This window comes from Phaseolus vulgaris, chromosome 3 (assembly GCF_000499845.2).
Source record: "Phaseolus vulgaris cultivar G19833 chromosome 3, P. vulgaris v2.0, whole genome shotgun sequence".
In the NCBI taxonomy this organism is placed as follows: Eukaryota; Viridiplantae; Streptophyta; class Magnoliopsida; order Fabales; family Fabaceae; genus Phaseolus; species Phaseolus vulgaris.
Genome location: NC_023757.2, coordinates 50,290,032 through 50,302,347, shown reverse-complemented (window position 1 = coordinate 50,302,347; position 12,316 = coordinate 50,290,032). Strand labels below are relative to the sequence as shown.

General features: G+C 31.6%; 3 protein-coding genes across 6 annotated transcripts; 2 read left to right on the top strand and 1 right to left on the bottom strand.

The window, feature by feature from the left end:
* Positions 1-770: 770 nt before the first annotated feature.
* On the bottom strand, positions 771-3,305 carry LOC137808480 (thiosulfate sulfurtransferase 18). The gene is made up of 6 exons (XM_068609616.1): positions 3,093-3,305; positions 2,737-2,817; positions 2,540-2,619; positions 2,377-2,447; positions 1,308-1,361; positions 771-1,183 (listed from the first exon to the last, which is right to left on the bottom strand). The coding sequence occupies exons 1-6, from the start codon at positions 3,113-3,115 to the stop codon at positions 947-949; spliced, it is 546 nt and encodes a 181-aa protein (XP_068465717.1). The 5' UTR covers positions 3,116-3,305; the 3' UTR covers positions 771-946.
* Positions 3,306-5,138: 1,833 nt separating this feature from the next.
* LOC137808479 (rRNA (cytosine-C(5))-methyltransferase NOP2C) lies at positions 5,139-9,347 on the top strand. 4 transcript variants are annotated; one of them, XM_068609613.1, is made up of 9 exons: positions 5,139-5,314; positions 5,408-5,552; positions 5,653-5,743; positions 6,278-6,475; positions 6,616-6,845; positions 6,936-7,067; positions 7,925-7,966; positions 8,087-8,132; positions 8,964-9,347. In XM_068609613.1, exons 1-9 carry the CDS (start codon positions 5,196-5,198, stop codon positions 9,095-9,097), a joined length of 1,137 nt encoding a protein of 378 aa, XP_068465714.1. In that variant the 5' UTR covers positions 5,139-5,195; the 3' UTR covers positions 9,098-9,347. The 4 variants fall into 4 exon arrangements, with proteins under 4 accessions (XP_068465714.1, XP_068465716.1, XP_068465715.1 ...); XM_068609615.1 differs by having other exon boundaries at positions 8,071-8,132; XM_068609614.1 differs by having other exon boundaries at positions 7,899-7,966.
* A 781-nt stretch (positions 9,348-10,128) lies between these two features.
* On the top strand, positions 10,129-11,989 carry LOC137808478 (putative 12-oxophytodienoate reductase 11). Its single transcript, XM_068609611.1, has one exon. It carries the CDS (start codon positions 10,330-10,332, stop codon positions 11,467-11,469), a length of 1,140 nt encoding a protein of 379 aa, XP_068465712.1. The 5' UTR covers positions 10,129-10,329; the 3' UTR covers positions 11,470-11,989.
* Positions 11,990-12,316: the final 327 nt, after the last annotated feature.

Here is a 12,316-nt window from a genome sequence, read left to right as displayed (position 1 = left end):
AGTGAAGTAAGATATTTTTACTGAGGATATTCTAATAATTTAAACAAAAATATATACTTATCTAATTTAAAAAAATTATATATTACTCATCTATACTTATCTCTAGTCAATGTTAATATTCATCATCAAAATCACGAATTCGAAAAACACCCATAGTAAAAAAAATTTGGCATCCATATTTGTAAGTTAATTTCATTTTAGATAAAGTTTGATTTTTTGGTTGATGAATTTTGAGTACAGAAAAAAATCAATTTAATTTGTAAAAGTTGTAAGTAAAAAATAAAAATTGAGTATTCTAGGTAAAACAATTAACAAGATAAAAAAAAACGCTTAATTTTAAAAATAGTTGTTCGAGAAGATTTTAAGGATAAATTTGAAAAATTAAAATTACACACAAATTCATATTAAAGGGAAAAGTGTAATTAAACCTTCATTTAAAACAAAAGCAATGAAGATTAAAATTTGAAATTGCTCATAGGCAGATAAAAAATAATATTTTTAATTCTATATTCTACCCAACACTGAAAATGATAAAGAAAAAAGCAGTGACAATAAGTGGGCATAACAAAAAAATTACAATACTTGTTGAAATCTTGCCAGTATAAAATAACTGTTTCTTTTTTACTTTTAAATGTTTGGTGTTCACTTATCACTGAGACAACACATCAAACATCCTCATTTGATGTTTTTTTTTGTTTTGTTTTATTGTTATATAATAAAAAATAACTACATAAAATGAAAAATGTATAATTCAACAACATTCTGAATGGTTTTACCCTGATAAACCCTTCTGCATTACTTAGTAGGTACAATACATTGTTTTCTTTGATAATGAACAAGCTGAAAGTAGTAAATAGCAGAGAAAAGATTATACTAATAACACATATTCCTGTGTTGTGAACCATTCAGAATGATCAAGGTTCATGTAGCTGATGAGGGTCATTTTTTATGGTGCTTTTAATGGCAATTTGTTTTTAACCAAGTCCAAAGTTGTTTCCAATGGAACTTCTTCATCTTTAACCAAGTCCAAAGTTGTTTCCAATGGAACTTCATCTTTAACCAAGTCCAAAGTTGCTTTCAATGGAACTTCATCTTTAACCAAATCCAAAGGTGTTTTCACTGGAAATTGATTTTTAACCCAGTCAAGATATCCTCCTCCCATGTTGCTCACATCCTTGAAGCCCTGTCAAATCATATAACATTAATACAAGTTGGTTTTGTGATCAATTTGATTAGCACAAACACAAAGCAAACTGAAGAAAAAAAAGAATGAAAAAATAGCATGTATTTCTAAAATTGATACTTACTTCCTTCAGAAGATCACTAGTTGCATACACAGATCTCACTCCACTTTGACAACCCTACAATCCAAATTCATTTCATACCAGAAAATAGCTTTAGTAACTAGCAATCAAGAATGGATAGAAGAAATTGTTTTTATTTCAAAATTATTTTTTAAAGATTTATTATTTTTCTTCTTATATACTATTCTAGCTAAAGATTTCTATAAGTCTTTAAATAAAATTTGCGATAATTATTTAAAAATAATATAATATGATAAAATTCATTTAAAGTGAAATAACACACTATTTTAAAAAGTTGTTTTTTATATTTTCTATGTGAGAGTTTATTGTTAGTTTATATGTTTTTCTTGATAATCTGCTTTGTTAAGTTTTATAAAGTTATATATATTATTGAACAAACTTAAAAGATGGATCTTACTAGTGTATAATTTGAATGTGGTTCGGTATTGGTTTGAGCTGTAATTAGTGGAACACTTGTCTTAACTACTGTGGAAAAATCAGATTTAAGGTTTCTCACATTTTTTGGGAAGGGAATACATGTGTGGATAAGCTTGTTAACTTAAGCTTTATTAAGAGAGTATTTTCATTGGTATAACAAGCTTTCATCTAATCTTTTCTTAGAGTTTTTTATTAATAGGTATAAATTATTTATATATTATTTTTGTTAATATATGAGTTTTGGTATAGTCTCTCCGTATTTCTTGTATTTTTTTTTCTTTTTTTAATAATATTTTTTTCATGTAGTGGTAAATGATTATTACATGTTGAGTAAGTTAACTAGATGTAAAATTTTATAATAATGTCTAAGATGAGAATTTTTATATAAAAAAAAGTCATTAAATTTTTTTTTTTCATGAATTGTATTTTTGATTTCTTGTTTATTAAACTAGTTACTAATAAATTAAAAAAATATATATATGCTCAGAGATTAAAAGTGATAAATGAAACTAAGTTCAAAATCTTTGACCAATCAAAATATAAATTTGGAAGTAAAGGTAGATCCAAAACAAGTTTAAGCATGAAAGGGATAATAAACTAATTTTTTTATTATGCCATTGAAAGAGAAAGTTACCACTATGATGTGATCTTCTTTCTTGCAAGCTGATAGAACCTCCTTCAGAAACTCCAGGTTCTTCACCCTACCTGTTCTCCAAAAATCACAACGTTTTACATTCTGATTACACAATTTATTTGCAATTGCCACAAAACAAAGAACTTCATAACAAATCTTTCACCTTCTGGTGTATTAAACATGTACGGAATGTTAATGATCTTCTCAGCATCCACATGCCCTTTCTCAAACTCTTCCACAGTCCTATTAATCACCATAACATTCAGTCTCTTCCCAAAAGATTATGGACAAACCCAAAAATTCACTTCAGTGATTGATTTTCAACCAACAAAACAAAAAAAAACAGAAAAAATTTGTTACCTGACATCGAGATAAACATGGCTGGTCTGGATCAAACCCTTGGTTGCATGAACATCAATGGTGACAACCTCGGATCCCGAGCTACCAGCAACAGAAGACGAAAACAAAAAGAGAGATATTGTAATCCACAGGAGAATAAAGAGAACCACACACCCAAACACCACCCATGATGATAAGAGATAATAATTAAAAAATCATGAATAATGAAGAAAGCATATTGCTGCTTAATAAGAAAGAAAAAGAGAAAAAGTGGAAGTTATTATTGTAAACTAAGATTTGTAATAGTTGAGTGATATCTGAAAGTGTGTATAAGGAAAGTGTTAATTAAAGGAAATGGTGAAGAGAGTAGTGAAAACCTTTTGATTCCAATAGAACCCATGAGGAGAAGTGGGTGGTGTTTATTATGGTTGGTGATATTTATAGGGTAAGGAAGAAGAGGGAAAAATAGAGGAAGAGGAATTGTGGTGGTTTTGTTGTGTTTGGCACTGTAAAGTTCCCAACTCTTGTGGATGGGGAGGTTTAACTGAAAGCTATTGAATTGAGTATTAAAAAAAAACAGAACAGCGATTGAATTGCGTGACGCGTCAGATTAGTAGCAGGGTGTGTCGGATTCCATTTTACCATTCAATTTTAAAATATATTAATTTATACTGATTTTAATATTTCACATATGAACATTGATATCCCTCATTTAGATTTGAATAATGACACACGTCAACACTAATGTTGTTTCCATTTTACCTAAAAATTTTGTAGATGCATGAAGAAGGTATGCAGAGTGTTTGCATATTCAAATTTACATTCAAATCTCATTGTTTTTATTGTTTTCATTAAATTATAATACTTCATTTCAACTTCTATCAAATTTTATTTTATACTTTTTGTTCTTACATTTTAATTAGTGGACGTACACTTATGTATTACATTAACTTTTGTAAATATTAAAAAAATAAACTTAAGTAACTTAAATTTAGACTTTTAAACAAAATAAATTTGTAAACTTATATTGTATATATTTAAAAAAAATAAAAAAATAACGAATTTAATAAACTATTCATACAAATACACTTTAAGATACTACAATTCAAACATTATTACTTTCTTTATACTTTATCTCAAAACATCATAAATTTACTCTTCAATCTAAACACAACACACTAAGATGCATGAGTTGAATTCTACACTTAGAATTGTAACCTAATTTTGACTTTGTTTTTGTTATTTTGTTTTTAATTTGGACTTTCAATTTTTTTTATAAATTATTATTTATAAATTATTGTTATATTTTAATATTTATGTTTAAGCAACATTATTTATTGCAAAATATTAAATTTAAAAATAAATAATTTGAATGAATATTAAAAAAGTTGCATAGTACAACACAAAACATTCTTAAAAACACACACAAAAAAAATATACTTGACACAAACACAAAATAATAATAAATATAAACACACGCAGTTAAAAAATTAAATAATCAATTAATACTAAAAAATGCACCCATTTTTTCTTCAATGATCATAGTAACCAGTGTTTTGAGAGGAAGCAATTGCCACGACCATATATTTATATGTTACTTTGAATTATGCACACTTTCAAATATTTAAATCAGATCATTCATGGTAATTATGGCATTGGAGTTAATCAAAGTCATTTGACTTGTTATTCACATGGTTTTAAGGAAAAACAAGACACATGACACAATAGTTAACTTACCTCTTTAAATTAAAAAAATAAATTAACAAAAACTTATTCAAAACCAATTATTTTAATAAAAATAATCATTTTCCTTCGTCCCATTGAGAAATTAAAGAGATATGCATTAAAATTGGATTTGATTTTATGAAGAAGATTTTGCAATTTGAACATATATATTTATAAATTAAAATTATTATAACATAAACTAAAATTATCAAAACATTTAAATTAGTTATTATTTTTATAATGTTACAGTCCTTGATTTTTGAAACTATCTGGATATAATTTGAAGATTAGAGATCCGAGAGCGAGTTTATCATGTAAAATATTTTATATAAATTAAAATAATTATAATGACAATTAAAAATCATTAAAATATTTAAATTAATCACGTTATAATAGAATTAGTTTAAATAAGTTAAACCATCTTGACGCGAACATGAGATATTTTAAAATAGAAAAGAAAATATTAACTATGTTTGTGTAGAACTTTAAAATTGATTTTTTTAAAAAAAAATTAAGTGATCAAAGTAAGAAATTTAAAATATAAAAGAAAAAAAATTACTTTAATAAATTAAAATACATTAATTTATAATTTTAGTTTGATCAATATAATTTTAAAATTATTTTATTTTAGTATAAAATTATTTTTAATTCCAATTGTCAGTATGTTATTATTCATCTAAAAATTATAAAAAATACACAAAATAAAAAGAATATTTTTGAGCAAAATATGAAGTTGAAGCCAAATTGAGGTTTGGATGGAAGGAGAAGACGCTGCAATGGCGCCACTGCCAGAGGCTTTCGTTCACTTCCTGGAGGCCAATGGGCTCGATCCTACCCTTTACACTGCAATTGATTCAACCCCAAGATACATTCGGTAATTCCAATTCCACCCTTTCTCCATCTTCTTCCTTCATTCTTACCTTTCAATTTCACATTTTTTTCCCCTATTTGTACTGTGCCTTCGAAGGGTGAAACCTGGTTGTGAAGCATGCATTGAAGAGGTTGAAGCAGAGGTTAAATGCAACCTCGAAAAACTAGAGTGGTTACCGGCCTTTTTCTCTCTTCCGCCGCACGTTCAAATTGCTGGCTCTAGGGCATACCGAGAAGGAAAGGTAACTGATCAAGGACTCTTGATTTGGCTCTTCCAACTATTGTCAAGTAAATTTTAGTGTCAAGTTGTAATTTTTGAGAACCAAAGTGTGTGAATGTCAGATATATGGAATTGATGCTGCTTCTGGAGCTGCGGTTATGGCTTTAAATGTGTCCCCTGGGGATCATGTCCTCGACCTGTGTGCTGCTCCTGGTAGATGTTTCTTTCTTTACCCGCTTATGTTTATGAGTTTCAAATATAAGCAAATAAGGAAATCAATTCTTGCTTCTTGGTCTCAAATATAGACAAATGTTAACTGTTTTTACCATTCTCAAAGTGCCCTTCATTCTATAGAGGTTTTATTATCAATGACTCGCTTGTGTTCTTGATATCAAGTTCCAAGGAAGTTTGATGCGGGTACAAAATTTAGTTTTTAAATGAGATTGATACAATTAAAGGATGCTAGCTATCTTTCTTAATTAGCTTGAGTTTATATATATATGAGACTAGAGAGAGTATTATCTTCCTCCTACTGTTGCAAAAATGCATGATTTTGAGATTAAGATTGCTTTATTTCGGGAAGAAATGTATGGATGGCTATGTTTTCTCTGATGCTTTTACGTGCTTTTTTCCTTTTGGAGGATTTTGTTTTTAGTTGAAAGAGCAACTTTGAATGTAATTGATCAGTTTCCCCGAGAAACGATTCAATATTGATCATAATTGTATTTTTAACAATTTTATTTTCAGGTGCTAAACTTTGTATGATATTGGACCTTCTTGGTGATTCGGGCTCTGTGACTGGAGTAGATGCCGCAAGGCATCGATTGGCTGCGTGTAGGACGATGCTGCAAAAATATATGCTTGGTGATCAATGCCGGCTTTTTGTTGCTGATGGAACATCATTTTCAGTTATTCCTACCAGATTTCGTTCTGACTGTGAATCATGTAATTGAAGTTTAAGTTGTTATACAGATGGTTCATCCTGGAATGGAATACTGTGAATTTAAATTTAAATATAAATATTATATTTATTATTCAGTATTGCTTGTTTTTGAAATGTTTTCTTTCTATCAAGTATCAAACAGGTGAGTCTGGATTGGAAGAAAGAGTGGATGTATTCAAGGAGTGGACATCTAGAAGACCATGGAAAGAAAGGAAAAGAGCTAGCAAAAATGGTACTCCACAATTGGTGTCTAGCTCTCAGCCTCCTGAACTCATTTATTATGGACAACATTCTGGAGTTGTTGGTCTTACTAAAGGGGAATTATTTAAGACTTTATCTGACAATGAGATTGCAAACAATGGCTATGACAAGGTAACTTATACTTCCTTTTGAATTTATCTTGCATAATTCTTTGCTTTCTTCAACCCTGAATATCTTATTATCTGTTGGGATTTGATGCAGGTCCTTGTGGATGCAGAGTGCACTCATGATGGTTCAATTAAACATATTCAAAAGTTTGAACATTGGGGCTGGAGAACTTTTCAACGCCGTGTATTAGATGCTGAGAGGACTGATGACTTGCATTCTCTTCAGGCAAATGACCCTTTATTCTGTTGAGCCATTAATACGTATTCTCTACTGTATAATAGTTTACCGGAATAATCCTCATTTCTTTCTCTCTCACACACACTCCCATCTAAGAGTTAGAACAGATTGGCTATTGATGACTTTGTGCAGGATTATTTATTGTGTTAGTGTCAGGCATTTAGCTTTGTATGTTTTCCCTTTTGGATAGAAAGTCTAACGGGTAATGACATACCAGTGATGAACTGAGGCACTCTTTGAAATATGCTCTATGTGTAATGCCTAAAACATATTTGAAAATCTCAGTGTGCTGAAGTGATTAATTGTGGGTATATAACTAAGTTGTTGAAGAAGCGTTTGGGTGATTAAGATGATTAAACTAGCTAACTCTGCAATGCTACCTCTAGGCCTCTTAGAAAATAGTGGAGAATTAGAGATAACAAGGAATGTTTACTACACAGTAACTAATAAAAGAGGAAGAAAGCCTTCATTAAGAAGGACTGCCAATATGATCTTATTTTGTTACTCTAAAAACATTGTATGTCCAGGACTATATCAGCATCAATCAATCAAAGCATTACAAAAAGAGTGTATGGATTTTATTTAAGTGGAATGTGTAAATAGGACATGTCTCATTTTCAATAATGTGATAGAAAACTAGTATGATTTCAGTTTCATTTTATAATAGTTAATTTTTTTGCCATATTTAACCCAAAAGTATCTGAAGAGGATATTATAGATTGTTTCTATTACCATTTCCGGCATAATTCATGGCATGCATGCCATTATTCTTGGATTTCTCCTTTATTTAATGGACATACCTTTTGTGTCTGGCTGCAGCTTAATCTTCTCACCAATGGTTTCAGATTGCTAAAAGTCGGAGGATCCCTTGTCTACAGCACTTGCAGGTAACCTGTTTACTTTGTAACTTCTTCAGCTCTTTTTAATGCAGTAGGCACACATGTGTCATATTATTTGTCAATTTTACTCTGACAAATGCCTTGTTGATTAGCTTAACTGTTGCTCAGAATGAAGATGTGGTGGAACAATTCTTGAAGGAAAACAGAACTGCTGGTATGATCTTCACCCTTCAATTTATTTCCAGTGGGTGAAAATTATGTCTGTATCATCGAGTACTTCCAGTGGTCCATGTTTATTTCGTGTTATCCATTTTTCATCTAATGATATCCATTTCAGCAGTATGGTTAGCTTTTCTACCATGCTTGTTTCTTGTCAAATATTGCGTGCTGAAATACCCCATGCTTAGATGCGTACACATATTATATTGCCTCTATCCTGAAGCTTTTAAACTCTCTTTCACCCAACCTTCTTTTGTAGTGGGAAAAAGTTCTGCTTGAATATTGTCAGTTTTACAAAATTATCAACTCTCTGGTTGATCTTTTGCGGTATCTTTCTTTCTTATTTTGGTGGGTGGGAACAGTTAACGTGCAAAAGTTTATGTAGGATAGTAACAGGTTAGTACTGTTTAAGTTAGGATATTTCTGGATATCAGAAATATTTTCTGTTTTCATTTTTATATTATTTATGACAAGATCGTTGTATTATTTATGTACTGTATTTATTTGTTTTTAAAAGTTTGAACAAGGAATGATGAAGCAAATGGAATGTTGTTTTTATTTTTTTTTATCATACAAGCAAAGAAAACAATAAAAATACTGGCATTTTTTGTAATCTTCAGTGAAAATTGAAAATAGATGCAAAAAACAAATTTACTAGCCAAACAGAGTCTTAACCTGTTTAATGAGTTGAAAATAGTTCTTATAGTGTTATTATTACTCCTTGGATCATATTTGCTTCATGTTATGGCAGTTGAGTTATCATAACATGCATGCTCCTGAGATATTTGTTCCTCTCTTGTTTTGGCATTCTTATTTCAATCTACAGAGCTGATAGAGATAGATGCTGCCAGAAATTGGCCTTGCAAGGGTGGATGCTTACCAAAAACATGGCGATTTGACCCTTTAACATCACGAACCAGTGGCCTCTTTATAGCGAAGTTCACAAAATTAGTCATTTGATATTTTTAAGCTGGAAAATATTTAGATGTACTCCTAATAGGTTGGAAAGTTTGATATAATAGATAACCTCCTTTCAATTAGCCACATTAGGACCAAGTTCAGTTTGAAAATTGTAATTTACAAGTATTTTCTAGGAAGTTGTTGAGATTGAATGTAAGGATTGGTGAAATTTTTTTCTTGTTAAAGGTGTTCTTACAAATAGTCCCGAATGGAAATATGAATTTGTAACTATAATGTTTGACATGCAAAAGGTATGTTATCATAATCAATTCATTTCCATTTTAGCTATGTTAAATAATATACGGGAATCAGTGAAAATGACTTAGATTTTAGAAAAGCTTAATTGGTCTAAACAACAATATTAGAGTAAGTGCATGTAACAGTAAATTCAATTTAAACAATTAAGGAAAATAGGGTGATAAAAAAATGTATCAAATATATTACTCAGGTTCGGTCCTCAAGGTTTTACTATTATCTGATTAGAGGTTTATGAAAATTAATTTTAATATATTTAGGTTTGATTATTTCTCCTAAAAACTTAGGGTTCAGGGAGCTGACCTATAAATATTTAGGGTTCAGGGAGTTGGTAATCTAATTTGTTGGGTTCAAATATTTTTTGTTAGAAAAATATACATTAACAATCTTCTTCTAATATACAATCTTTTTTTCTCAAAAATTTTAATTTTTTTTTTTTTGATAAAAATATTCTTTTTAGTTATTGAAGTTCCCTTCCATGGCTTTAAATTGCTCTTTTATAATCATACTTCTGACTACTATACTGTTGTTGTGAACTTTTTTTTATAGATAAAATATTTAAATACTGTTCTGACAACTGCATCACATCAATAGAAAAAGATGATGAATGAATGTAGACGGGTTTTTGGAGATTAAATTCATTAAAATATTCATTAACTAAATAATTAGTAAAATCAATATTCTTCACTAAAATATATTGTAATTGGTTATTAAATATTAATCAATTAAAAAAACAAAAACAAAAAAGGACCATGTGATGTAAGAATGCGTGGGAAAATCAAAGCCAAGTCTTAGGTCAAACAAAGCAGAGTCATGTTACGCAATGGCACACGTCACCCTCAAATCTCTGCAATCATTCTCCTTCCTCTACTCACTCCATTCTCTATATAACTACACCTCCGCCACCACCCTCCGCCACCGCCCTCCGCCGCATCAATTTCAAATCCAATCAAATTCAACCCTCACACGCTCCACACATGGCTGCTCCCGCCGCCACTTCCCACCAATCAAATCCTCTTATCACTCCCTACAAGATGGGAACATTCAATCTATCTCACAGAGTTGTGCTTGCACCGCTCACCAGACAGAGGTCCTACAACAACGTTCCACAACCCCACGCCGTTCTCTATTATTCTCAGAGAGCCTCCAACGGAGGCCTTCTCATCGCCGAAGCCACCGGAGTTTCCGACACCGCTCAAGGGTACCCGGACACGCCTGGCATATGGACCAAAGAGCAAGTGGAAGCATGGAAACCCATCGTCGATGCCGTTCACGCCAAAGGCGGTATCTTCTTCTGTCAGATTTGGCACGTGGGTAGGGTTTCAAGTTCAGCTTATCAGCCAAATGGGCAAGCACCGGTATCATCCACGGACAAGCCACTCGCACCACAACTTCGGAGTAACGGCATTGATGTAGTGCACCACACGCCACCGCGGCGCTTGAGCAGCGATGAAATTCCTGGTATTGTGAACGATTTCAGAGTTGCTGCGAGGAATGCCATGGAAGCTGGGTTTGATGGGGTTGAGATCCATGGGGCACATGGGTACCTGCTTGAGCAATTTATGAAGGACAAGGTGAATGACCGAACAGATGAATACGGTGGATCTCTGGAGAACAGGTGCCGATTTCCATTGGAGGTTGTTGAAGCTGTGGTTGATGAGATTGGGGGTGATAGAGTTGGAATTAGGTTATCACCTTTTGCAGAGTATTCAGACTGTGGAGACTCAAATCCCAAGCAACTGGGGCTTTACATGGTGAATGCTCTGAATAAGTATGGTATTGTGTACTGTCACATGGTGGAACCCAGAATGAGAAGTGCTGGAGAAAGAGTTGAATGCCCTCACAGCTTGGTGCCTATGAGGAAGGCCTTCAATGGTACTTTTATAGCTGCTGGAGGTTATGACAGGGAAGATGGGATCAAAGCCATTGCTGAGAACAGGGCTGATCTTGTTGCTTATGGTCGTTGGTTCTTGGCTAATCCAGATTTGCCTAAGAGATTTGCTCTCAATGCTCCTCTCAACCAGTATAACAGGGAGACATTCTACATCAGTGATCCGGTTCTTGGCTACACTGACTACCCTTTTCTTCATGAGGAATCCAACAGTGCAGCATCCTAGGTTTTTTACTAACCTCTTCTTCTTCCCTGCAAATTCTTAGCTATTTTCAATTTGGTTCATCAGATTTTCATTCACCTATTCACCCTCTTCATTCACTTGACATATCTTCTGAGTTGTAAGGGCGTGTAGAATGTAATAACGTGACACCAGATTCTACAGCACTATACTAGCTTTGTGCAAATAAGAGGATTATTTCAGTAAAAAACAAAAGGTTTTCTGTTCATCAGGAAAATTCTCTCACATGATCTACGGTTTTCACTTACCATTTTTGTCAAAATCCATATTGAAGTGGAGCTAAGGAATTGATAAAGGGAACCAAGGGTGGGATAATATCTTAATAATGTTTGTTAATTTTGTAATTGGAAAATGTATGGAGATTGTCTATCCCTTTGTGTTGTGTACAAGAGGGTTGTGTGTCTCTCTATTGAACCATGAGTTGTATTGTATTTTGTAAATCCATTTGCATGAGAATCTTGTTCTAGGCAAGTGACTTAAATACTATGTTTTGTTGTTTTGGAGAGCTTTTGATTTCTTTGTTTCATTATGTTGACTCGTTTCTTGATAGGTCATGGTTTAGTATGTGAGAATATAGTTTAAAGTGTAATTCAAATATTCATAAAATAAAATATATGGGATAGGAAAAATATTCTTTTGACACTCGTGACACTAAAACAATTTCATTTGACAACCTCTAAAAATAATTCATAATATTTTATATTAAAAAATAAAATAAATATAATTAAAATATTAATTATGAAGATCTCATGAAACTTGCAAAGATATTATCAATAACCCTTCATATGTATATATGCGAGATTGTAATTAATTTGGGAACTCTTTATTTCCT

Bases quoted from the DNA above. Each gene is read 5' to 3' on its own strand.
- LOC137808480 (XM_068609616.1), bottom strand. From the start codon at position 3,115: ATGGGTTCTATTGGAATCAAAAG. The intron at 2,818-3,092 runs GTTTTCACTACT...TGTTGCTGGTAG, and splicing joins GGTTCTATTGGAATCAAAAG to CTCGGGATCCGAGGTTGTCA. The intron at 1,184-1,307 runs GTAAGTATCAAT...ATGATTTGACAG, and splicing joins CTAGTGATCTTCTGAAGGAA to GGCTTCAAGGATGTGAGCAA.
- LOC137808479 (XM_068609612.1), top strand. From the start codon at position 5,196: ATGGAAGGAGAAGACGCTGCAATGGCGCCACTGCCAGAGGCTTTCGTT. The intron at 6,476-6,615 runs GTAATTGAAGTT...AGTATCAAACAG, and splicing joins TCGTTCTGACTGTGAATCAT to GTGAGTCTGGATTGGAAGAA. The intron at 7,967-8,070 runs GTAACCTGTTTA...CTTGTTGATTAG, and splicing joins CTTGTCTACAGCACTTGCAG to CTTAACTGTTGCTCAGAATG.
- LOC137808478 (XM_068609611.1), top strand. From the start codon at position 10,330: ATGGCTGCTCCCGCCGCCACTTCCCACCAATCAAATCCTCTTATCACT.